The sequence below is a fragment of the Dysidea avara genome, chromosome 8, assembly GCF_963678975.1.
Source record: "Dysidea avara chromosome 8, odDysAvar1.4, whole genome shotgun sequence".
NCBI lineage: Eukaryota > Metazoa > Porifera > Demospongiae > Dictyoceratida > Dysideidae > Dysidea > Dysidea avara.
Window position 1 is genome coordinate 15,038,748 of NC_089279.1, and position 27,995 is coordinate 15,066,742.

At 39.4% G+C, this 27,995-nt stretch overlaps 1 protein-coding gene across 1 annotated transcript in view; it reads right to left on the reverse strand.

Annotated features, from left to right (window-relative positions):
• Positions 1-27,995, reverse strand: part of LOC136264790 (uncharacterized) — a 168,539-nt gene that overhangs the window by 16,383 nt on the left and 124,161 nt on the right. Inside the window, exons 19-20 of the mRNA XM_066059559.1 lie at positions 21,824-21,946; positions 21,673-21,778 (exon numbers count right to left, since the gene is read on the reverse strand). Of these exons, the coding sequence (XP_065915631.1) occupies positions 21,673-21,778; positions 21,824-21,946 (229 nt within the window). The remainder of the gene's footprint in view (positions 1-21,672; positions 21,779-21,823; positions 21,947-27,995) is intronic.

A 27,995-nucleotide genomic window follows, 5' to 3' on the forward strand; every position in this document is an offset into this window, starting at 1 on the left:
AGACCACATCTCTTAACAATCTATCATGATGACACATCCCATTATTATTAGCCTAGCTGTACTCATAATGCTAGCACAACAAAAGTATGAAATAGTGTCACACCCCCTGGCTGCCTCGAGATACTCTAATATAGCAGTCACCCTAATAGAACAGTCACACGTTATAGTTGTATGCTATAACAAAAAACCAAATAAACTATATAGTAGATTAAAAATTATTAATTTAAATATTAAGTAGGGATCCAACTATAAAAAGTAGTGAAACAAGAGATGAATGAACAGCATAGCTTGATAGGAAAATCCCTACTTTGGCATTGAACAAACTAATTGTTATAACATGCCATTGTATGTAATTTATTGCAACGCAATAGATTGAAGTTAACATGCCTTAGTGTGGGCGTAGAATGGATACAGTGCAAATATATATACCATACCATAGTAAATGAAGCTAGCATTCTTTAGTGATAAACTAGCCTTTCAAGTAAAGTAATTAAACTCAGCAACACAGAATCCTTGAGTTGACTGTAAGGTCCATTAAAGAGGCATTGTATATTAGCAGTGCTAGCACCACAAACTGAAATCAACACTTGTTCCAGGTAAAAGTTGAACCAATCTTGTAGGACACATGAAACGTAATGACGTCATAATGATTCATTGTAATAAACTGGTTTGACAGGTTTGAGATCACGAGATCATGCCATAGTGCATGGCGCGTTGGCGGACAGAAAAACTTTTTCCCTCCTTCCCACCCAAAACCATGCATTAAGTATATGTGCCAGTGCAAATGTTGTTGTATGCGCTTTGTATGGTTGTCCACATAATGTATATGTAAATGTACCACTCTGCGTGGGCAGTTCAAAGGCACCGCCAGTGCCATAATTTGTATATTGCACTGCTGCAGACCGCAGCGAGTGCATTATAGCTTATAACGCACTGGTTGCGGTTTTGTAGACCACAACGAGTGCATTATAAGTTATAATGCACCGACCGCAGTGCAATATACAGATATTGCACTGGCTGCGGTTTTGTGCAGCATAGCACAAGTGCCGGTGGCGAAGACCACTACGACACCTCACCTAATAGGTGGAAAGACACTTCACAGATCACTCAAGAATTCTTTATAGCCTGACATGTAAAGGTCGATTGTGGGCCATAACGTCACCAATACGTATAATGTTTTCAAGCAACCAATGGCGATCGAAAAAGCCAACGCGGGTGGCCACAACTCTAGTCTACATATATAAACGTACTTATACACCTTACTAGTCTGGTGCCATCTTAGCCCAGATTAAACTGTAGTCTACTTCGACAATGACTCAATAAAACAAATATATTCTAAGTAATACTAACCTTTAAGTTAAATTGTGGGAACCAGTTTTGTCATGCCACCAGATTCGAGTTTAGCCAGTAAGAATTAGACTAGTATCGTCTAGTAGTTAGGTTTTGTTTACTTAAACCGTCTATTTAGCTGCTTTTTTTCGCTCGAGAGAATCACTGGTGATTAGTCTGGTGCTTAGTCTATATGGCACACTGGCATGCTGAGCACTACATGATGAGAGTCGAACAGCGAATGCAGGTTAGTGATATAATTATCCCATAGCGTACTAGCTTTCAATATCTCAGGTGGCTGCAGTACTGCAGGGGGAACGTCATCGCAACGTCTGGCTTGGTTACCCACAATCGATGTTAGAAACCTGGCCTTTATAAGTGTTACAGCTGTCTTGTGAGACTCTCCCCACCTATTAGGTGAGTGGTACATAACAGTTATACAACGTGCACTCGTGCTCTGCCTGTATAAACGCACTTGCCTTCGGGCCTAATGGCCCTCAGGCTCGTGCGTTTATATCAGGTAGAGCACTTGTGGCCGTTGTATAACTATATAATATAAATAAAATAAAAATTGAACCTTTGTATGCATAATTTAGTTACATTGTTTGCTTGGTTGTTGTGCATCCAATTACTGATATTGAACTTAGATATACACATAATTATATAGTTAAATGGCAACTGAGGACCAAGGGCAGGTGGATGAAGTGCTAATTATCTGTGCATGGCCAAACCAATTACGCTAAATTTAACTTATATGATTATTCATTGGTTGCTGTTATCACGTCGCGCTGCTATGCATATATGGTGTGTTGCTGCAATCTTGTACTAATTGGAACACATATTTGCTTCGCGGTCAACTGTAAATCCAGTTATGCCATATCCACAATGCTTGTCTGCGTGGCTTGTGCAAAAGTTGTTACACCCTACTCCAACAATTTCCTCAGTTGCCGTTTCCCCGAAGTACTTGTGTATAGATATCTGTATGAATGTTATTTGTGTTTTGTGCTGTTATGTATATCTAATCCAAAACAGCCAAGCTGTAAAAAAAGTGTGCGGCCCTCAGAAAGGCTATGGTGAAAAAAGATGTGAAATCCAAGGTGGCGGCCAAGAAATGGCTGTGATGGTAGGTTAATGGTAAAAATTTTAATAACGACAATTCAGGTGAATTTTTGTGCCACTTCACAAAATTTACCTAAATTGTCATTATTAAAATTTTTACCATTAACCTACCATCACAGCCATTTCTTGGCCGCCACCTTGGATTTCACATCTTTTTTCACCATAGCCTTTCTGAGGGCTGCACACTTTTTTTACAGCTTGGCTGTTTTGGATCAGATTTCATTTCTTTTTGTATTTGTATACCCCAAAGCCGGCCTATGGCCAGCTTTGGGACTTTTTAAACCTATGTTTTTTTCTTTACTACAGGAAGAAGAAAAGATGAAGTAGATGTCCTTTAAATATTTTACCAGTAAATGTACAAATTATATATACTGTATAATACATATGTGACCGGATTTGCGAAAAGGGGTCTTCCACACACATCCAATTTGCCAAATTTGACAATTGATAACTTCAGATTGGAAAGAGCTATTGCCTTGAATTTTGGGCAGTGGTGAGCACCACTATAGCTGAATACATGGTGAAATTTTCAGGTTAATATGTTACTTGAACACTGAGTTATGGTCTCCAACGTTTACGGAATTGGATGTGTGTGGAAGACCCCTTTTCGCAAATCCGGTCACATATATTGATTACAGAAATCTCCATGGTGGTTTCTTTGTAACTGAACACTCTACAAGGTGACTTCTTCTAATTGCTCTCTCTACAGGGTGAATTGTTTGTAGCTGAACGATCTACAAGGTAACTTCTTCTAGCTGATCTCTCTACAGGGTGATGTATTTGTAGCTGAATTCTGTATAGGTGATTTGTTTGCAGCTGAGCTCTTTACAGAATGGTTTCTTTGTAGCTGAACTCTCTAAAAGCTAACTTCTTCTAACTGATCTTTCTACAGGGTAATTTGTTTCTGGCAGAATTTTCTACAGGGTGATTTCTTTGCAGCTGAACTCTCTACATGGTGGTTTCTTTGTAGCTGAACTCTCTACAAGGTAATTTCTTCTAGCTGATCTCTCTACAGGGAGATTTGTTTGTAGCTGAACTATCTACAAGGTAACTTCTTATAACTGATCTCTCTACAGGGTGATTTGTTCGTAGTTGAATTCTGTACAGGTGATTTGTTTGCAGCTGAGCTCTTTACAAAATGGTTTCTTTGTAGCTGAACTTCTCCAAGGTAACTTCTTCTAACTGATCTTTCTACAGGGTGATTTGATTGTAGCTGAACTATCTACAAGGTAATTTCTTCTAGCTGATCTCTCTACAGGGTGATTTGTTTGTAGCTGAATTCTGTACAAGTGATTTGTTTGCAGCTGAGCTCTTTACAGAATGGTTTCTTTGTAGCTGAACTCTCTACAGAGTGATTTGTTTGTAGCTGAAATCCCTACAAGGTAACTTCTTCTAGCTGATCTTTCTACAGGGCGATTTGTTTGTAGCTGAAATCTGTATAGGTGATTTGTTTGCAGCTGAATTCTCTACATGGTGGTTTCTTTATAGCTGAACTCTCTACAAGGTGACTTCTTCTAGCTGATCTCTCCACAGGGTGATTTGTTTGTAGCTGAACTCTCTACAGGTGATTTGTTTGTAGCTGAACTCTCTACAAGGCGATACTTCTAGATGATCTCTCTACAGGATTCCTTGTTTCTAACTGAACTCTCAACAGGGTGATCTGTTCATAGCTGAACTTTCTACTGGGTGATTTGTTTGCAGCTGAACTCTCTAAATGGTGGTTTCTTTGTAGCTGAACTCTCTACAAGGTAATTTCTTCTAGCTAATCTCTCTACAGGACGATTTGTTTGTAGCTGAACCCTCTACAGGGTGATCTGTTCATAGCTGAACTCCCTACAAGGTAACTTCTTCTAGCTGATCTTTCTACAGGGTGATTTGCTTGCAGCTGAACTCTCTATACATGGTAGTTTCTTTGTAGCTGAACTCTCTACAATGCGACTTCTTCTAGCTGAACTCTCTACAGGATGACTTGTTTCTAGCTGATCTCTCTACAGGGTGACTTGTTTCTAGCTGAACTCTCTACAGTGGATTTGTTTGCAGCTGAACTCTCTACAAGGTAACTTCTTCTACCTGATCTTTCTACTGGGTGATTTGTTTGTAGCTGAATTCTCTACAGGGTGACTTTTTTCTAGCTGAACCCTCTACAGGTGATTTCTTTGCAGCTGAACTCTGGTTTCTTTGTAGCTGAACTCTCTACAAGGTAACTTCTTCTAGCTGATCTTTCTACAGGGTGATTTGTTTGTAGCTGAATTCTCTACAGGGTGATTTATTTGCAGCTGAACTCTCTACAAGGTGACTTCTTCTAGCTGAACTCTCTACAGAGTGATTGATTTTTTTGCAACTGAACTCTCTACATGGTGGTAGCTTTGTAGCTGAACTCTCTAAAAGGTGACTTATTCTAGCTGAACTCTCTAAAGGGTGATCTTTTCATAGCTGAACTCTCTACAGGATGATTTGTTTGCAGCTGAACTCTCTACATGGTAGTTTCTTTGTAGCTGAACTCTCTACAAGGTAACTTCTTCTAGCTGACCTTTCTACAGGGTGATTTGTTTGTAGCTGAATTCTCTACAGGGTGATTTATTTGCAGCTGAACTCTCTACAAGGTGATTTCTTCTAGCTGAACTCTCTACAGAGTGATTGATATTTTTGCAGCTGAACTCTCTACATTGTGGTTTCTTTGTAACTGAACTCTCTACAGTGTGATTTGTTTGTAGCTGAACTCTCTACAGGGTGATCAGTTCGTAGCTGAACTCCCTACAAGGTAACTTCTTCTAGCTGATCTTTCTACAGGGCGATTTGTTTGTAGCTGAGTCCTCTACAAGGTGATTTGTTTGCAGCTGAACTCTCTACATGGTAGTTTCTTTGTAGCTGAACTCTCTACAATGCGACTTCTTCTAGCTGAACTCTCTACAGGGTGACTTGTTTCTAGCTGATCTCTCTACAGGGTGACTTGTTTCTAGCTGAACTCTCTACAGTGGATTTGTTTGCAGCTGAACTCTCTACAAGGTAACTTCTTCTAGCTGATCTTTCTACTGGGTGATCTGTTTGTAGCTGAATTCTCTACAGGGTGACTTTTTTCTAGCTGATCTCTGTACAGGGTGACTTGTTCCTGCTGAACTCTCTACAGGTGATTTGTTTGCAGCTGAACTCTCTTACATGGTAGTTTTTTTGTAGCTGAACTCTCTACAAGGTTACTTGATCTCTCTACAACATGACTTGTTTCTAACTGAACTCTCTACAGTGTGATCTGTTCATAGCGGAACTTTCTACTGGGTGATTTGTTTGTAGCTGAACACTTTGCATGATTGTTTCTTTGTAACTGAACTCTCTACAAGGTAACTTCTTCTAGCTGATCTCTCTACAGGGCAATTTGTTTGAGCTGAACTCTCTACATGATGGTTTCTTTGTAGCTGAACTCTCTATTAGGTACCTTCTTCTGGCAGATCTGACTACAGGGTGACTTGTTTGTAACTGAATTCCCTACAGAATAATTTGCAATGTAATATAATTGAGTAAATTATAAATGCAGCTGAATGCTTTATTAGGGTGACTGTTCTATTAGAGTATCTCGATCTCGCATTTGCTACACGTAGTTGCCTTTAGAATCATAACTCTATGGTTTGTAATCCGATTCTTCTGTACTACTGCAAAGACTGTCTATGATGATTATTCCAGCTACATACTGATTTTCAGCTCTTTGCTCTAAGCGGTTTGCCTGGTAGATACAAAAACTAATAGTTTTTTTATTCATAAAAATCGATTGCGTAATTTTAACACAGGTCGGGTTTTGTGTCATATCTCCGTGGTCTTTATCCCGATTCCTTTCAAACCACAAAAAGGCACTCCTACGATGGTTGCTCCGTCTACATATCAATTTTCAACTGATTCCTCAAAGGAGTTTACCCTGTAGGCGTGACAGACCTTCGACCTTATTTTACGCAAATAATCGGTCATAACTCCGTGAATGTTCATAGGATACCTACCAAAGTTGGTACACAGATCCGCCTTAATGAGCCCTTTACGTGTGCCAAATTTCGGCCCGATCCGAGCACGCATTCGTGTTTTATGGCGGATTTTGCGAATGTGAGAAATGAAGAAGTAGAAGAAGAAAAAAACGAAGAAATTAAAACAAAATTTTGTTCGCTCGTATCTCGGAAATGGCTGGAGCGATTTTCTTCAAATTTGGTGTGTAGACTCCCCTTACTGGCCGGCACCTCTCTAGCAAATTTGATTCCAATCGGATAAGGGATCACAGAGCTACATAGGTGTGAAAATTGCGTTATCTTTCTTCCTGTTAATATACTCACGGGTGGCACGCCGGCTTCTTGGGCCGCACGACACACTACCGTGTGTCTTGATCTAATCCAAAACAGCTAAGCTGTAAAAAAAGTGTGCGGCCCTCAGAAAGACTATGGTGGAAAAAGATGTGAAATCCAAGGTGGCGGCCGAGAAATGGCTGTGATGGTAGGTTAATGGTAAAAATTTTAATAACGACAATTCAGGTGAATTTTTGTGCCACTTCACAAAATTTACCTGAATTGTCATTATTAAAATTTTTACCATTAACCTACCATCAAAGCCATTTCTTGGCCGCCACCTTGGATTTCACATCTTTTTTCACCATAGTCTTTCTGAGGGCCGGACACTTTTTTACAGCTTAGCTGTTTTGGATTAGATTTCATTTCTTTTTGTATTTGTATATCCCAAAGCCAGCCTATGGCCAGCTTTGGGACTTTTTTAACTTATGTTTTTTTTCTTTACTACAGGAAGAAGAAAAGATGAAGTAGATGTACTTTAAATATATTATCAGTAAATGTACAAATTATATATATAATAAATATGTGACCGGATTTGCGAAAAGGGGTCTTCCACACACATCCAATTTGCCAACTTTGACAATTGATAACTTCAGATTGGAAAGAGCTATTGCCTTGAAATTTGGGCAGTGGTGAACACCACTATAGCTGAATACATGGTGAATTTTCAGGTTAATATGTTACTTGAACACTGAGTTATGGTCTCCAACGTTTACGGAATTGGATGTGTGTGGAAGACCGCAATTCCGGTCACATATATTGATTACAGAAATCTCCATGTTGGTTTCTTTGTAACTGAACACTCTACAAGGTGACTTCTTCTAATTGCTCTCTCTACAGGGTGAATTGTTTGTAGCTGAACGATCTACAAGGTAACTTCTTCTAGCTGATCTCTCTACAGGGTGATGTGTTTGTAGCTGAATTCTGTACAGGTGATATGTTTGTAGCTGAGCTCTTTACAGAATGGTTTCTTTGTAGCTGAACTCTCTAAAAGGTAACTTCTTCTAACTGATCTTTCTACAGGGCAATTTGTTTCTGGCAGAATTTTCTACAGGGTGATTTCTTTGCAGCTGAACTCTCTACATGGTGGTTTCTTTGTAGCTGAACTCTCTACAAGGTAATTTCTTCTAGCTGATCTCTCTACAGGGAGATTTGTTTGTAGCTGAACTATCTACAAGGTAACTTCTTATAGCTGATCTCTCTACAGGGTGATTTGTTTGTAGCTGAATTCTGTACAGGTGATTTGTTTGCAGCTGAGCTCTTTACAAAATGGTTTCTTTGTAGCTGAACTCTCTCCAAGGTAACTTCTTCTAACTGATCTTTCTACAGGGTGATTTGTTTGTAGCTGAACTATCTACAAGGTAATTTCTTCTAGCTGATGTCTCTACAGGGTGATTTGTTTGTAGCTGAATTCTGTACAGGTGATTTATTTGCAGCTGAGCCCTTTACAGAATAGTTTCTTTGTAGCTGAACTCTCTACAGGGTGATTTGTTTGTAGCTGAAATCCCTACAAGGTAACTTCTTCTAGCTGATCTTTCTACAGGGCGATTTGTTTGTAGCTGAGTTCTCTACAGGGTGTTTGTTTGCAGCTGAACTCTCTACATGGTGGTTTCTTTATAGCTGAACTCTCTACAAGGTGACTTCTTCTAGCTGATCTCTCTACAGGGTGATTTGTTTGTAGCTGAACTCTCTACAGGTGATTTGTTTGTAGCTGAACTCTCTACAAGGTGATACTTGTAGGTGATCTCTCTACAGGATTCCTTGTTTCTAACTGAACTCTCAACAGGGTGATCTGTTCATAGCTGAATTTTCTACTGGGTGATTTGTTTGCAGCTGAACTCTCTAAATGGTGGTTTCTTTTTAGCTGAAATCTCTACAAGGTAATTTCTTCTAGCTGAACTCTCTACAGGGTGATTTGTTTCTATCTACAGGGTGATCTGTTCATAGCTGAACTTTCTACAGGGTGATTTGTTTGCAGCCGAACTCTCTACATGGTAGTTTCTTTGTAGCTGAACTCTCTACAATGTGACTTCTTCTGTTTGAACTCTCTACAAGGTGACTTGTTTCTAGCTGATCTCTCTACAGGGTGACTTGTTTCTAGCTGAACTCTCTACAGGTGATTTGTTTGTAGCTGAACTCTCTACATGGTGGTTTTGTTGTAGCTGAACTCTCTACAAGGTAACTTCTTCTAGCTGATCTTTTCACACTGCATATTTGTTTGTAGCTGAGTTCTCTACAGGGTGATTTGTTTGCAGCTGAACTCTCTACATGGGAGTTTCATTGTAGCTGAACTCTCTACAATGTGACTTCTTCTAGCTGAACTCTCTACAGGGAGACTTGTTTCTAGCTGAACTCTCTACAGGTGATTTGTTTGCAGCTGAACTCTCTACATGGTGGTTTCTTTGTATCTGAACTCTCTACAAGGTAACTTCTTCTAGCTGATCTTTCTACAGGGTGATCTTTTTGTAGCTGAACTCTCTAAAAGGTGACTTCTTCTAGCTGAACTCTCTACAGGATGATTTGTTTGCAGCTGAACTCTCTACATGATGATTTCTTTGTAGCTGAACTCTCTACAGGGTGATTTGTTTGTAGCTGAAATCTCTACAAGGTAACTTCTTCTAGCTGATCTTTCTACAGGGCGATTTGTTTGTAGCTGAGTTCTCTACAGGGTGATTTGTTTGCAGCTGAACTCTCTACGTGGTAGTTTCTTTGTAGCTGAACACTCTACAATGTGACTTCTTCTAGCTGAACTCTCTACAGGGTGACTTGTTTTTAGCTGATCTCTCTACAGGGTGACTTGTTTCTAGCTGAACTCTCTACAGGTGATTTGTTTGAAGCTGAACTCTCTACATGGTGGTTTCTTTTTAGCTGAACTCTCTACAAGGTAACTTCTTCTAGCTGATCTTTCTACAGGGTGATTTGTTTGTAGCTGAATTCTCTACAGGGTGATTTATTTGCAGCTGAACTCTCTAAAAGGTGAATTCTTCTAGCTGAACTCTCTACAAAGTGATTGATTTTTTTGCAGCTGAACTCTCTACAGGTGATTTGTTTGTAGCTGAACTCTCTACAGGGTGATCTTTCCGTAGCTGAACTCCCTATAAGGTAACTTCTTCTAGCTAATCTTTCTACAGGGCGATTTGTTTGTAGTTGAGTTCTCTACAGGGTGATTTGTTTGCAGCTGAACTCTCTACATGGTAGTTTCTTTGTAGCTGAACTCTCTACAATGTGACTGAACTCTCTACAAGGTGACTTGTTTCTAGCTGATCTCTCTACAGGGTGACTTGTTTCTAGCTGAACTCTCTACAGGTGATTTGTTTGCAGCTGAACTCTCTACATGGTGGTTTCTTTGTAACTGAAATCCCTGCAAGGTGACTTCTTCTAGCTGATCTCTCTACAGGGAGATTTGTTTGTAGCTTAACTCTCTACAGGTGATTTGTTTGCAGCTGAACTCTCTACATGATGGTTTCTTTGTAGCTGAACTCTCTACAAGGTAATTTCTTCTAGCTGATCTCTCTACAGGACAATTTGTTTGTAGCTGAACTCTCTACATGATGGTTTCTTTGTAGCTGAACTCTCTACAAGGTGATTTCTTCTATAGCTGATCTTTCTACAGGGTGATTTGTTTGTAGCTGAACTCTCTACATGATGGTTTCTTTGTAGCTGAACTATCTACAAGGTGATTTCTTCTATAGCTGATCTTTCTACAGGGTGATTTGTTTGTTGCTGAACTCTCTACATGATGGTTTCTTTGTAGCTGAACTCTCTACAAGGTGATTTCTTCTATAGCTGATCTTTCTACAGGGTGATTTGTTTGTAGCTGAACTCTCTCCATGATGGTTTCTTTGTAGCTGAACTCTCTACAAGGTAACTTCTTCTAGCTGATCTCTCTACAGGACAATTTGTTTGTAGCTGAACTCTCACATGATTGTTTCTTTGAAGCTGAACTCTCTACAAGGTGATTTCTTCTAGTTGATCTTTCTACAGGGTGATTTGTTTGTAGCAGAACTCTCTACAAGGAAACTTCTTCTAGCTGATCTCTCTACAGGGAGATTTGTTTGTAGCTGAACTCTCTACACGTGATTTGTTTGCGGCTGAATTCTCTACATGATGGTTTCTTTGTAGCTGAACTCTCTACAAGGTGACTTCTTCTAGCTGATCTCTTTACAGGGTGAATTGTTTGTTGCTGAACGATCTACAAGGTAACTTCTTCTAACTGATCTCTCTACACGGTGATTTGTTTGTAGCTGAACTCTCTACAAGGAAACCTCTTTTAACTGAGCTCTGTACAGGGTGAATTGTTTGTAGCTGAACTATCTACAAGGTAACTTCTTCTAGCTGATCTCTCTACAGGATGATTTGTTAGTAGCTGAACTATCTACAAGGTAACTTCTTCTAGCTGATCTCTCTACAGGGTGATTTGTTTGTAGCTGAATTCTGTATAGGTGATTTGTTTGCAGCTGAGCTCTTTACAGAATGGTTTCTTTGTAGCTGAACTCTCTACAAGGTAACTTCTTCTAGCTGATGTATCTACAGGGTCACTAGTTTGTAGCTGAATTCTCTACATGGTGGTTTCTTTGTAACTGAACTATCTACAAGGTGACATCTTCTAGCTGATCTTTCAACAGGGTGATTTGTTTGTAACTGAACTCTCTACAAGAAAACTTCTTCTAACTGATGTCTGAAGAGGGTGAATTGTTTGTAGCTGAACTCTCTACAGGTTGATTTGTTTGTAGCTGATCTCTATACAGGTTACTTATTTCTAACTGATCTCTTGAATTCTGTTCAGGGTGACTGCTCTATTAGGATGACTGCTCTATTAGAGTATCTCGATCTCGCACTTGCTACACCAAGTTGGATTTCGTGTTATAACTCCGTGGCTTTAAGTCTGATTCTTCTACACCATTGAAGAGCCTTTCTAAGATGATTACTCCATCTGTACAGTGAATTTCAAAGCATTACCCCAAGCGGTTTATCTGCTAGGCGTGGCAAGTATTCGTTTTTTATTAGCTAATCTCGGTTGCATAATTGTTACACACTGTTGGTTTTGTTGTTGTATCTTCCTGGTTTTTAGCTCGATTTCTTTCAAACCACAAAAGGTTTCAGGTTCAATAGTTAACCTATTCACCCACCGATTTTTAACTTCTTCCCATACGCGGTTTACCCTGTAGGCGTGACAACATATTGGTGTTACTTTTCGTGCATAATCGCTCATAACTCTTTGCCTGTTTATGGTATTCCAGCCAAAGTTGGTACCGCAATGCGCCTTTATACCCCCCTTCTGTGTGCCAAATTTCAAGGCAATCGGATAACGCGTTCGCGTTTTATAGCAGTTTTTGTAAGTGTGCGAAAAGAGGAAGAAAATAAGAAGAAAAAAACAACGAAGAAACTAAGCCAATTTTTGAAGTCACATATCTCAGGAATGCCTGAAGCGATTTCGCTCAAATTTGGAATGTGGCGTACTGAAGTTGGAGGGAATATACACAGCAAAATTCTTCTTGTTTCATCAAGGCAGCACAGAGCTACGGAGGTGCGAAAATTGCGTTTTCTTTCTTCCTGTCAATATACTCACGGGGTTGCGCGCTGGCTTCTTGGGCCGCACGACACACTACCGTGTGTCTTGATTTATGGAAATGGTGCAATGTTATGTGGTAGATATGTGCATGAGTGTTTGTTTGTTTGGTGTTGTTGTGTAAACGTTATGGTTTTGTAGAAAATGTTATTGTGGTTAGAACTAGGAAAAAGTAGGCAATAGAGCTAGGTGTGGTGGAAGGGTGGTGTGTATAGCTAGGAAAACATTATATAGTTGTGTCTATTTTGTATGCACACATACTAAATACATGGTAAGTGGTGATTGCACCCCGGGGGGTGTGCACTGCTTGAATATGCCGAGTGCACACTGCCCCTGGGTGCTTCCACACCAATCAGCATGTTAAAGGGATTTTCAATGCTGTAATACCATCATTCATCTCTTATTTCACTACTTTTTATCGCTTAGATCCCTACTTCACTATTACAGGTTTTTGCAATTGAATTCGGCGACTTTGCGATTGAATTCATCGGTGTTGCAATTGAATTCGTCCCGTTTGCAATTGATTTCGTCGGTGTTGCAATTGAATTCGTCCCGTTTGCAATTGAGTTCGTCACTTTTGCAATTGAATTCGTCCCGTTTGCAATTGAATTCGTCGGTTTTGCAATAGAATTCGTCGCTTTTGCAGTTAAATTCGTCCGTAACAAGAATGGCAGCTGGAGCAAACACGAAAACATGATGTAGCAGCTGCTACAAGTACAACAGTAGTAAACAACTCTTTATAAGGCAATAATTCTTCCTCGACAGCCTCTCCAGCAACATTCCAAACTCTACTGCGCCATTCGCGATGGGTGTGGTCACTCGCGAGCAAGCTAATTAGCTTGTCAGACAGCTATCAACTTTGCGTACTACCAGCTTCAATTACCTTCTAGTGTCTCAAGTGTAACTCTCCATGGCATAAATAATTCATCTCTTAATGAACGGTTGGTTTCTTGGAACCGTTTTGTTTATGACGAATTGTAATGCAAACGCGACGAATTCTATTGCAAAACCGACTAATTCAACTGCAAAACCGACGAATTCAATTGCAAAACCGACGAATTCAATTGCAAACGGGACTAAATCAATTGCAAAACCGACGAATTCAATTGCAAAACCGACGAATTCAATTGCAAACGGGACGAATTCAATCGCAAAGGCGACGAATTCAATCGCAAAGGCGACGAATTCAATTGCAAAAACCTGTAATAGAATATACTAGTGTACAATAATTCAATCATACATAAGTACATAATATATTTTCTTGAACTTGCTCTTTATAATACAAATTGTTAGACAGCACACATAAACTGAATTGTTTGTAGCTGAACTCTCTGCAGGGTGATTTGTTTGTAGCTGATCTCTATACAGGTTACTTATTTCTTACTGATCTCTTGAATTGTCTTCAGGGTGACTGCTCTATTAGGATGACTGCTCTATTAGAGTATCTCGATCTCGCACTTGCTGCACCAAGTTGGATTTCGTGCTATAACTCCGTGGCTTTAAGTCTGATTCTTCTACACCATTGATGAGCCTTTCTAAGATGATTACTTCATCTGTACAACGATTTTCAAAGCATTACCCCAAGCGGTTTATCTGGTAGGCGTGGCAAGCAGTCATTTTTTTATTAGCTAATCTCGATTGCGTAATTGTTACACACTGTTGGTTTTTTCGTTGTATCTTCTTGGTTTTTAGCTCGATTTCTTTCAAACCACAAAAGGTTTGCGGTTCAATAGTTAACCTATTAACCCACCGATTTTCAGCTTCTTCCCATATGCGGTTTACCCTGTAGGCGTGACAACATATTGGTGTTATTTTTCATGAATAATCGCTCATAACTCTTTGCCTGTTTATCGTATTCCAGCCAAAGTTGGTACCGAGATGCGCCTTTATACCCCCCTTTTGTGTGCCAAATTGCAAGGCAATAGGATATGGCGATCGCGTTTTATAGCAGTTTTTGTACGTGTGCAACAAGAGGAAGAAAAATAAGAAAAAAAATGAAGAAAGTAAGCCAATTTTTGAAGTCGCATATCTCGGAAACGCGTGAAGCGATTTCGCTAAAATTTGGAATGTGGAGAACTGAAGTTTGAGGGAGTGTCCACAGCAAAACCGTCTTGTTTCGTCAAGGCAGCACAGAGCTACGGAGGTGCGAAAATTGCGTTTTCTTTCTTCCTGTCAATATACTCACCGGTGTTGCGCGCCGGCTTCTTGGGCCGCACATTTGATTATTGTAGATACAAGTCTCTTATAGTCATGTTGTCACATTAGCATCCTAATACAGAGTTCATGAATACACACCAGATGGTATGATACTGAGCTAGCTACCTGTCACAAGACATGGAACTCAGACAAGCATATAATTATACGTTAAAATAGTCAGTGGTTGTGCATTTATTACTTGAGCCAAGACCCAATAAGAATCACATGCAGATTTTCCATGGACTTAACATTGGCTCACTGGTGCACGGTTGTATTAAATGATAATATAATGTAGTTTCTCCAGCTAGAGTTTGTCGTTCATGCAAGTACTGTATCCATTTGGTATATATACCACAGTGAAGAAATCTATGTTGACACATGTGTGAATGCATATGGCTTCCCACAGACAATATGTGGCATCCACAAATAAATTGTTTCACACAGCAGAGAGAGATGTCTTGTTTTGTTAAGACAAAATACAACTTAAGTACAGGGGTCTAGACTCAGGGGTACCAAGCACTGGATAAACAGTACAGGAGCCCTGGCAAGACTTACATTATTATATTAATTACAATACAAAAATAATAATTATAGCATGCAATTTTAGACAAACCAATAGATCCCAGTCCGGGGAGGCTCTAGAATTAAAAATTCTGTATGGGCAGGAGACAGCAGTGCGAGCAGCCTGCTCAAACAGGGATGTTATGGTCTTCTTTGCCACTTCACAAGCATTGGCTACTTGGGCAATTGTGTCTGGCATAAAATGGCCTAAACAACCAATCTCAATGGAAATGAGATTGACAGACTCATAAGCCAGAAAGCTGAAGGTCATATTGTAAACAGCTATCTAATCCAAAACAGACAAGCTGTAAAAAAAGTGTGCGGCCCTCAAAAAGGCTATGGTGAAAAAAGATGTGAAATCCAAGGTGGCGGCCAAGAAATGGCTGTGATGGTAGGTTAACGGTAAAAATTTCAATAACAACAATTCAGGTGAATTTTGGTGCCGCTTGGTCAATTGGCAAAAAAATTCACCTGAATTGTCGCTATTAAAATTTTTACAATTAACCTACCATCACAGCCATTTCTTGGCCGCCACCTTGGATTTCACATCTTTTTTCACCATAGCCTTTTTGAGGGCCGCACACTTTTTTTACAGCTTGGCTGTTTTGGATTAGATTTCACTTCTTTTAGGCCTGCTTTGGGACTTTTTTAACCTATCTTTTTTTTCTTTACCACAGAAAGAAGAAAAGATGAAGCAGATGTACCTTAAATATTTCTGATTTTATCAGTAAATGTACAAATTATATGTATAATTCATATATTTATTATAGAACTGTCCATGGTGGTTTCTTTGTAACTGAACACTCTTAAAAGGTAACTTCTTCTAGCTGACCTTTCTACAGGGAGATTTGTTTGTAGCTACACTCTCTACAGGTGATTTGTTTGCAGCTGAACTCTCCACATGATGGTTTCTTTGTAGCTGAACTCTCCACAAGGTAACTTCTTCTAACTAATCTCTCTACAGGGAGATTTGTTTGTAGCTGAACTCTCTACAGGTGATTTGTTTGCAGCTGAACTATCTAGATGATGGTTTCTTTGTAGCTGAACTCTCTACAAGATAACTTCTTCTAACTGATCTTTCTACAGGGCAATTTGTTTGTGGCAGAATTTTCTACAGGGTGATTTCTTTGCAGCTGAACTCTCTACATGGTGGTTTCTTTTTACTGTAGCTGAACTCTCTACAAGGTAATTTCTTCTAGCTGATCTCTCTACAGGGTGATTTGTTTGTAGCTGAATTCTATACAGGTGATTTGTTTGCAGCTGAGCTCTTTACAGAATGGTTTCTTTGTAGCTGAACTCTCTACAAGGTAACTTCTTCTAACTGAACTCTCTACAGGGAGATTTGTTTGCAGCTGAACTCTCTTCATGATGGTTTCTTTGTAGCTGAACTCTCTACAAGGTAACTTCTTCTAGCTGAATTCCCTACATGGTGGTTTCTTTGTAGCTGAACTCTCTACAAGGTGACTTCTTCTAGCTGATCTTTCTACAGGGTGATTTGTTTGTAGCTGATGTTTCTACAGGGTGATTTGTTTGCAGCTGAACTCTCTTCATGATGGTTTCTTTGTAGCTGAACTCTCTACAAGGTAACTTCTTCTAGCTGAACTCCCTACATGGTAGTTTCTTTGTAGCTGAACTCTCTACAGGTGATTTGTTTGCAGCTGAACTCTCCACATGACGGTTTCTTTAAATTTGTAGCTGAACTCTCTACAAGGTAACTTCTTCTAGCTGATCTCTCTACAGAGTGATTTGTTTGTAGCTGAACTATCTACAAGATAATTTCTTCTAGCTGATCTCTCTACAGGGTGATTTGTTTGTAGCTGAATTCTGTACAGGTGATTTGTTTGCAGCTGAGCTCTTTACAGAATGTTTTCTTTGTAGCTGAAATCTCTACAAGGTAACTTCTTCTAACTAAACTCTCTACAGGGAGATTTGTTTGCAGCTGAACTCTCTTCATGATGGTTTCTTTGTAGCTGAACGCTCTACAAGGTAACTTCTTCTAGCTGAACTCCCTACATGGTGGTTTCTTTGTAGCTGAACTCTCTACAAGGTGACTTCTTCTAGCTGATCTTTTTACAGGGTGATTTGTTTGTAGCTGAATTCTGTACAGGTGATTTGTTTGCAGCTGAGCTCTTTACAGAATGGTTTCTTTGTAGCTTAACTCTCTACAAGGTAACTTCTTCTAACTAAACTCTCTACAGGGAGATTTGTTTGCAGCTGAACTCTCTACAAGGTAACTTCTTCTAGCTGAACTCCCTACATGGTGGGTTCTTTGTAGCTGAACTCTCTACAAGGTGACTTCTTCTAGCTGATCTTTCTACAGGGTGATTTGTTTGTAGCTGAATTCTGTACAGGTGATTTGTTTGCAGCTGAGCTCTTTACAGAATAGTTTCTTTGTAGCTGAGCTCTCTACAAGGTAGTTTCTTCTAGCTGATGTCTCCACAAGGTCACTAGTTTGTAGCTGAAATTTCTACATGGTGGTTTCTTTGTAACTGAACTCTCTACAAGGTAACTTCTTCTAGCTGATCTTTCTACAGGGTGATTTGTTTGTGGCTGAACTCTCTACAAGGAAACTTATTCTAGCTGATCTCTCTACAGGGAGATTGGTTTGTAGCTGAACTCTCTACAGGTGATTTGTTTGCAGCTGAACTCTCCACATGATGGTTTCTTTGTAGCTGAATTCTCTACAAGGTAACTTCTTCTAGCTGATCTCTCTACAGGAGATTGGTTTGTAGCTGAACTCTCTACAGGTGATTTGTTTGCAGCTGAACTCTCCACATGATGGTTTCTTTGTAGCTGAACTCTCTACAAGGTAACTTCTTCTAGCTGATCTCTCTACAGGGTGATTTGTTTGTAGCTGAATTCTGTACAGGTGATTTGTTTGCAGCTGAGCTCTTTACAGAATGGTTTCTATGTAGCTGAACTCTTTACAAGGTAATTTCTTCTAGCTGATGTCTCAACAGGGTCACTAGTTTGTAAATGAATTTTCTACATGGTGGTTTCTTTGTAACTGAACTCTCTACGAGGTAACTTCTTCTAGCTGATCTTTCTATAGGGTGATTTGATTTTAGTGGAATTCTGTAAAGGTGATTTGTTTTTGCAGCTGAGCTCTTTACAGAATGGTTTCTTTGTAGCTGAACTCTTTACAAGGTAACTTCTTCTAGCTGATGTCTCTACAGGGTCACTAGTTTGTAAACGAATTCTCTACATGGTGGTTTCTTTGTAACTGAACTCTCTACAAGGAAACTTCTCCTAGCTGATCTCTCTACGGGGAGATTTGTTTGTAGCTGAATTCTCTACAGGTGATTTGTTTGCAGCTGAACTCTCCACATGATGGTTTCTTTGTAGCTGAACTCTCTACAAGGTAACTTCTTCTAGCTGATCTCTCTACAGGGTGATTTGTTTGTAGCTGAACTATCAACAAGGTAACTTCTTCTAGCTGATCTCTCTACAGGGTGATTTGTTTGTAGCTGAATTCTGTACAGATGATTTGTTTGCAGCTGAGCTCTTTACAGAATGGTTTCTATGTAGCTGAACTCTTTACAAGGTAACTTCTTCTAGCTGATGTCTCTACAGGGTCACTAGTTTGTAAATGAATTCTCTACATGGTGGTTTCTTTGTAACTGAATTCTCTACGAGGTAACTTCTTCTGGCTGATCTTTCCATAGGGTGACTTGTTTGTAGTGGAATTCTGTAAAGGTGATTTTTTTTGCAGCTGAGCTCTTTACAGAATGGTTTCTTTGTAGCTGAACTCTTTACAAGGTAACTTCTTCTAGCTGATGTCTCTACAGGGTCACTAGTTTGTAAACGAATTCTCTACATGGTGGTTTCTTTGTAACTGAACTCTCTACAAGGAAACTTCTCCTAGCTGATCTCTCTACAGGGAGATTTCTTTGTAGCTGAACTCTCTACAGGTGATTCGTTTGCAGCTGAACTCTTTACATGATGGTTTCTTTGTAGCTGAACTCTCTACAAGTTAACTTCTTCTAGCTAATCTCTCTACAGGGTGATTTGTTTGTAGCTGAACTCTCTACATTGTGGTTTCTTTGTAGCTGAACTCTACAAGGTGAGTTCTTCTAGCTGAATTATCTCTTTCTATAGTTGCATGAATTCCCTACAAGGTAACTTCTTCTAGCTGATCTCTCTACAGGGTACATTGTTTGTGGCTGATCTCTCTACAGGGTGACTTGTTTGTAGCTGATCTCTTGAATTCTCTTCAGGGTGACTGCTCTATTAGGATGACTGCTCTATTAGGATGACTGCTCTATTAGAGTATCTCGATCTCGCACTTGCTACACCAAGTTGGATTTCGTGTTAGAACTCCGTGGCTTTAAGTCTAATTCTTCTACACCATTGAAGAGCCTTTCTAAGATGATAACTCCATCTGTACAGCGATTTTCAAAGCATTACCCCAAGCGGTTTACCTGGTAGACGTGGCAAGCAGTCGTTTTTTTATTAGCTAATCTCGATTGCGTAATTGTTACACACTGTTGGTTTTTTCGTTGTATCTTCCTGGTTTTTAGCTCGATTTCTTTCAAACCACAAAAGATTTGAGGTTCAATAGTTAATCTATTCACCCACCTATTTTCAGCTTCTTCCCATACGCGGTTTACCCTGTAGGCGTGACAACATATTGGTGTTATTTTTCGTGAATGATCGCTCATAACTCTTTGCCTGTTCATCGTATTCCAGCCAAAGTTGGTACAGAGATGCGCCTTTATACCCCCCTTCTGTGTGCCACATTTCAAGGCGATCGGATATGGCGTTCACGTTTTATAGCAGTTTTTGTAAGTGTGCGAAAAGAGGAAGAAAAATAATAAGAAAAAAAAACGAAGAAACTAAGCCAATTTTTGAAGTCGCATATCTCGGGAACGCTTGAAGCGATTTCGCTCAAATTTGGAATGTAGAGTGCTGAAGGTGGAGGGAGTGTCCACAGCAAAAATCGTCTTGTTTCATCAAGGAAGCACAGAGCTACGGAGGTGCGAATATTGCGTTTTCTTTCTTCCTGTCAATATACTCACGGGTGTTACGCGCCGGCTTCTTGGGCCGCACGACACACTACCGTGTGTCTTGATACCGGTCTTCCTTCCTAGCTCTAGCAGCCAAAAGATGTTGCTGGATATTGGTGGGAATAGTTAGTTCAAACAAACAGATAGAATTATCAGAAACTAAAACCAGGTCAGGTCTGCTAAGGGTGGAGGAAAGATTGGTTGGAATAGTGCTGGGAGGGCAGACACTAGCAAGATATCCTGGAAGGTCAGCATAGAGTTTAAAACTGTGAGGTAAGTGCTGTTGGAGTCCATGAATGAGAACTTGTAGGACTGAATCATGTCTACAGGTACACCTGCCTTGAACAAGAGCAACAGGACATCGAGTCAAGATATGGTTTGTTATGGGCTAGGTAGCTAGACAAAGGGTAGCTCATCATTATACATATAGAGTTAGCCTGTAGATTAGCTAATCTGCATGCACACACATACAGTCGGATACTGTGTGGCTGTAATGTTTATTGTACACTATGGGTATTCAGCAGCATGAAGCCATATTGCTTACACAATAGTTTTAATTTTAATTAACAAGACTAACTGACTCCACCCAACTTGAGGCTTTGTGTGGAAAGGAAATAGTTTATAGAAATTACATTCATAACAATGAATAATCTCTGGTGTCAGTGCTATTACTTCGTTATGTCTCTGTGAGAGGGTGCTTGTATGATTGCTTGTATAGCAAATCACAATTGTGCCCTTACAGGAAGAAGTATACTCAGAAGATCGCGCATAGCATCTCTGCATGGTGAGTATACTTCTTCCTGTAAGGGCACAATTGTGATTTGCTATACAAGCAATCATACAAGCACCCTCTCACAGAGACATAACGAAGTAATAGCACTGACACCAGAGATTATTCATTGTTATGAATGTAATTTCTATAAACTATTTCCTTTCCACACAAAGCCTCAAGTTGGGTGGAGTCAGTTAGTCTTGTTAATTAAAATTAAAACTATTGTGTAAGCAATATGGCTTCATGCTGAGTGTATGAAGCACTGTTACGTCCTTGAATACTGCTTCAGCCACCACAACTGAACAAAGCTCACAAAACAGAATCCTGTAATTTTGTTGTTATACGGCTTCTTTAATATATGGAACTGTGCCAATAGTGCAATGGCGAAGAAAACTAAGAAAAATGTCGATGTGTAGGGTGGTTCGCGATCTGTGGAATACGGGTTTATTTATAGGTCATGGACACACGGAAGGAGTCAGTGAGCATGGCTATATAGTGTTTAGCTCGAAAAAGTTGATAACTTCTGCTGGGACATAATTTGAATTTAGCAGTGGGCAAAGGACTAAATGATACCAGGATACAGCATGCTTTAAGGGTTTGTCGAGCATTAGTGGCCAGCTTCTCAAGAAGTGGAAGAAACAAAGGGATTTGGTTTAAGCTCAAGAGCAGAAGAATTTTCCCATTCAGCTGATTGTGGAACACATGCTAATTTTAAAGAACTTCTCAGACCTGAATTTTTACAAATAGAGTAACATGTTCATGCTCGCTATAATTATAGGTATTTATCAACAGAAATTTTATTACCAGCACATCCATACACTAGCTCAAGAAGAAAGTCAGCATTCCTTTTGTTGACATATTTATCACAGGTGATCTTAGCATTATCCAAACTAAGGTTTGGACCATTCGCCTGTGGAGTATATAATGGTTATTAGTGCAACAATCATGACTGTACCTTGTACTCCTTCACTACCACCCAAGGCATTTCATGTAAAACTGAATTTGCTGTCTCAATGTAATCCAATCTCGTACAAGATTCCAGAACTTGTGCTTCTCGAGAATGATGATGTAAAATAAGCTTGGAAAACAAAAGTACTAGATAAACAAATACAATTCTACAAATTTAATGTAATATGTACATAGCTCAGTGAATTCAACATGGCAACATATCATTAATACTGTGGCACTTATAGTAGGGATCACAATAAAGCAGTATTACCGCACTGTTTAAGTAGTGATTACCCATAAAATGATGCAAGCTGCCTAAAATGCTGCTTTTAAAAATCAACCTAGAGACATCTTACATGATGAAAACATCTTTGCAGAATAAAATTAGTCCATCTAACATCAATTAAAAGCAAGAAAATGCTCTACAGGTGCTGGATACATTTTTTGTTGTTGCAAAAATTGCCAAAATTTGAAGTTTGGTTTGCTAGCCTGCGCCAGCCCTGCTTGATCACATTGCAAGGCTGGAAGCCAAACAAAGCAGCACACAACCACCATTTTATATCCCAATAATAAACTCACCAGTGGCATGTGTCTTTTGGAGTTCTGATGAGTGTATGCCTTCTGTGCCTTGTCTTTTCTTTTATCTTTAAACATGATGGTCTTTGTCCTTCGTCATGCAACAAAATCATATAGAGGATTAGCTATCCATATCAACACTTTCATTGAGCAGCATACTTAGATGCCACATTAATATTTAAAGCACTTACGCTGACGTCTACCAGGTAAATAGTCTAACTTCATGATAGGCTTGAGACCACGTCCATTAATGATCTTGGTTTATAATAATGATTGAACACTGAACCACACCTCTGTTTACTTGAACATGATGACCTCACCCCCAGGGTTTTTGATAAAGCTACCAAATTGGCCCAACCCAACATGCTGTTGAGCCAGATTTGTTTGCTCTTGCACCATGAGCAGACGGAAATCTATTGTTAGGGATTTTTTTGTTAGGGAATTTTTTCTTATAGTGTACATGTTATGTTGTGAAGAGCATTCACTCAAATTATGTATGTGTGCATCATTGTAGGTAGCATCAAGTCATGTCAAGGACTCAAGGAGCACATTATTCCATAATCATATTAAACAGTGCCAATGTGAAAAGCATCCACCAGGGTTTACAATAAACAAATTCTTGACAAATAGGGGTAGTTGGAAAAGGCGGATACAGTCGGACGCGGACACGGACATTTTCAAAAAGCACTTTTACATTTATATAACAGTTATTTTTCATACCTAACGCTGTTTTTACAGCAGTCTTCGCTTTCAGACCCAGGAGTTGATCTTGTCATAGCGCTTATCCATTTATAAGCGCACGTGTGAAGGACTAGACCACTCCACAGCATGCCAAACACCATATAGTGTTGTACACATGCTCTGAAGTTTTAATACACAGTTATATAGATTAGCTTGTATGCCCCATGCAACTTAGCTTAGCAGGCCAAATCCACAATCTTACACCTTTTAGTATAAGATGCAGGCGCTTATACTAAGTGTTGAGGGTTTCAAGGACCTGGCCTATGAGGTTAGGTTAGCACGTGCTAGATTAATCTCTGTGACTCTGAATTAGATTTCTACAGAACGTATACAACACTATATGGTCTTTAGAGTGCTAGTCTATCCTTCGCACATGCGCTTATATATGGATAAGCGCTATGACAAGATCAACGCCTGGGTCTGGAAGTGAAAACTGCTGTAAAAACAGTGTTAAGTACGAAAAATAACTGTTACATAAATGTAAAAATGCTTTTTGAAAATGTCCGTGTCTGTGTCCGCATCCGACTGTATCCGCCTTTTCCAATTACCCAACAAATAGCCCATTTTCCTAGGTCACACTACAATACAGAGTATACTACAGTTTTGATAATGAAAAAAAACATTACTCTGAGTCTGATGAGTCTGAATCATCTAAGTCTATATTTTGCTTTTCAGGCAGAGGTATAATAACGTAATGATGGTGCTTAGCTTTAACCCATTTGTGTACGCTTTGTGAAAAGGAAATTCTGCAGGCTTGGATGCATTAAGTCTTAATCTAAGTAGCTGGTCGAGGTGACACACACTCAACCAATTACGGAATTTTGTCTTCATAGCATTTTGGTAAGAAAAGCCTCTTTATACTTCAGAAGTACTAGAAGGATATATCAACACAATTTCTGCTAGTTTAGAAAGAGAAGGGTAGTGCATTATAAGTGTCTCATCAGTAGCTAGTTTCAGCATGAACTCCCTCAGAGAATACCTTGTATATAGACTAGTCAGTATTCATCATTTGTGGATCACAATTTGTGCTCACTGGAGTGGGATACTCTGAAACATTGTATGAAGATAAGCTACTAGTCAGTAACAGTAGATCACCTTCTCCATGTGCTGCACAATCTGTATCGGAACCAGGAACTGCAGCTGGATCAAATATTCTTGCTGCTTGAATAATATCACTACTTGGAAAGTGAGCTGTTAAATTGTTGACTATAGCCTGAAAGCCTCTTCTTTTCCTCCATCTGCCTTTGTAATTCTGTTTCTTCAACCTGTATTGTGTTATGTGCAATTCCTTCAATCCACTCTGTAGTGTAAGGACTCCATCGTATATCTTTGTAAATACCTGTTGTTTAGGGCTTTAATAACTTCAGTAACTTTTCTGTGTGCATCACACAGGTTGTAAGTAGGTATTTGGAATGTTTTGTTTACTTGGCCAAGGGTACTAAGGATATCACACAAGAAATGTAATGAGACAACAAACCAACATTTTTAGTCTCTTTACAATTCCATCAGCAGTGATATCTTTATTAGACTGATCCTCAAAATATGTAACTAGTACTTCATAAGAATGCAGAACAGCCCTTACAGCTTGGAGTCGATTCAGCCAGCGGATATCAAACAACTTCTGTATCCTATAAAACTTTTTATTGAGCACACTAAACACAAGCTTTAATCGCTCAGTTCGCACGCTTGAGTGCAAAAAATATGAGTACAGTGGAACCTCAGTTATCCGGACCCCACTTATCCGGATTCTTGGTTAACCGAACCATGGAAATGAATGCTCTATTAGAGTAGTGACTGTTCTAGTAGGGTAGTTTAAAATACTGATATTTTCAAAAATTTTCTTCACGCTATTTTAAGGTTATTTATACACAGTTTCAGAGATATGGACTCTTCAGACTTATGGACTACCTCTGGTCCCAAGGGTTTTGGATAACTGAGGTTCCACTGTAAATTGCACGGAGCATGCTTTCTATTTGAACAAAATATTCGACAGACTGGTAGGCCTGGCTAACTGATAACGCTTCTTGATGAGCAACACAGTGAAATTTCATTAAATGTGGTATGACAGATTTCAACTTGGCCTGAACACCATTACTGCACCCAAGCATCCCTGATGCTCCATCACTAGTAAACACGATCATTTTATCCAATGAAACATCAGTTTCATGAAAATATTCTGCCACTGATTTGAAAATTGAATCCGCATCACATCCTTTCAAAGCCAACAATTTCATATTTCAGTTCTTTTTAATTGTTTTCTCTATCCAAAAATTGACAATAAACCATAAGATTTTTAGCACACGAAATGTCATTGGATTTATCTAACAGTAAAGAAAAATACCTTGCCTTTTGTAATTTAGCAGCATCTTCACTCTCTGGAGAGCATGCACAAATTCCCAAGTGCTATAGGTGCTCCTATGGGTCTTAGACAACCAAGTGCTGGCTGTTGTAGATGGGGATGATACTCTTCCAAATCATCTTCAATTATCACTGGCTCTTTGTCATGAAACAAAATATGAAATCTACAAGAGAAGAAGTGGGGCTCCTTTATTCATTGAAAGTCCATTTGTAGCCAAGAAATGGATGTTAATTAACAGTCCCAATGTTTCTCTTTCAGAAGCAGATGTTTTAGGTACTTTAAACATGGTTTTAGCAACAACAGTAACCTACAGAGAAATCTGTGAATGGTCACTCAAATCAGTGTGACATCTGAGGTACTCTTTTTTCCAGCCTTTAGCTGGATGAACCTTGCCAAGTGCAAAATCATTTTTCAGTTCTGCTGCTCTACACTCACGACAGTATAGTTTTTCTATGATCTCTTCGTTGCATTCACCATCTTCAACTTAAATCCATGGGAATAGATATTTCCAACGTGGTAAAAGCTTTCACATGCTAATGTCGTGATGGAGGTTTGTCACCATTTCTTCACTTGTGTTCGATGAAGATGAAGAAGGTAAAGTCTCAGTGTCTTCTAGTACTCCACTGGATGGTGGCTTGGCCCTGACAAATGGACTAAGCAATTGCTGTTTCTTCATAGACGACATCTGTAAACATGTGACTGAAACTTTAAAATGTTAATTGGATAATGTATCTGCACTCGTGTATCTGTGGTCATTAACGAACGAATACCAAAATTAGAAACCATAGCGATGACTAATGGAGTAAGCTCTAAGGAACCACTTGGCTACTTGTTGATATAAGTAATGTTATTCATGCTTTAAAGACATTACCTTATCAAAACTAAGGAAAATGATAAGTGCCAGTGGTGCTTTGCTAATTGTACTTGCTCCATTGGCGCTAATAAATTTTACACTGCACCAGCCTGGCGCTAAGTTCTGTTTATAAGTGAGCCAGTGGAGGATGGCTAGCACCAATGGCGCGCTATATAGCCTTATCAAAAACACTGCTCACCCCTTATTGTTCTAGATGTGTTTATAATGATGGTGTGGTGACAACAAGGAATAGTGATATGCACCTCGGTAGGCATAAGACTGACTTGAAATACTCTAATACAGTAATTGCCTTAATAGAACAGTTATACATGTATGGCTGTATACTATAACAAAAAAAACTAAACAAGCTAGTATAGTAATTTTAAAATATAGTAGGGATCCAAGCAATAAAAGCTAGTGAAACAAGAGATTACAGCATGGCTTGGTGGGAAAACCTTTACTTTGGCATTGAACGAAATAATCAAGGCACACGGTAGTGTGTCATGTGGCCCAAGAAGCCAGCGTGCCACCCCATGAGTATATTGACAGGAAGAAAGAAAACATTATTTTCATACATATGTAGCTCCATGATCTCCTATCCAATTGAAAGCAAATTTGCTACAAAGAGCCCGCCAGGTAGGGTGTCTACATATTAAATTTGAAGAAAATTTCTCCAGCCATTTCCAAGATACGAACAACCAAACGTTCATTTTAATGTCTTCATTTTCTTCTTCATTCTGCACACTTTGCAAAATCTGCCATTAATTTTTAGTTACGCTACCACTCACCTACTTACGTGGTCTGTTCCTTGGATCTTCATTCTTCACCTCCAGCAATCCATTGATTGAGGAGGGGGCTTGGTAAGTACTAGGGGGCCTCATCTGCCATGGTATATGGCCTAGGCAAGGTTATGTAATTCCAGCGGGGCCAAAGTAGGAAGTACTTTTGGTTTATTGATGCTTGGGTAATGAAAGAGTTTAGAGCAGAGAAGCATCTCTGTCCTAAACTCTTTACAATAGAGGCCATAGGTAGGTCATGATATATATATATATATATATAAAGAACTTTGCGTGGGAGTATCAAAGCAAAAAAGTGTTCTATATTCGCCATAAAGGCACAAGTGTTCTATATTGGGCAGTTATAGAACACTTTGGGCAGTTATAGAACACTTTTAGTAGATCACAGTTCTTTATCAGGTAGTTATAGAACTGCTAGGTCTATTTTGTAGGCTGATAGCCTACTTTGAGTGAGTAATCACTCATTTTGGTCAGTACAACCGATCAACCAAGCCAGTGTAGGCTGATAGCCTGACTGTGCTGGCTGACCAGTCAACCCAACCAGTAAGATGAAAACCACTGGATTTTATTTATAGACACACTTGAAGATTTTGATGATGGTTTCTTGTGGTCAGCAACGGTGAACGTTCTTAGTATGTTTTGCTCACATAAACGGACGTGTCCTAGGAATATCACGGAAATATGCTTATTAATACACCACAATCAAAAACTTTACGTATTGAGAAGACGGACTAGACTCACAAAACGACTAATGAAGGCGTAGCACAGTGCAACGCAGGCGAAACACAGGCGCAATGCTTATTCTCCGATGATAACACCCCTCCGTGAGTTTCTAATTGTTTCGTGTGTCTTG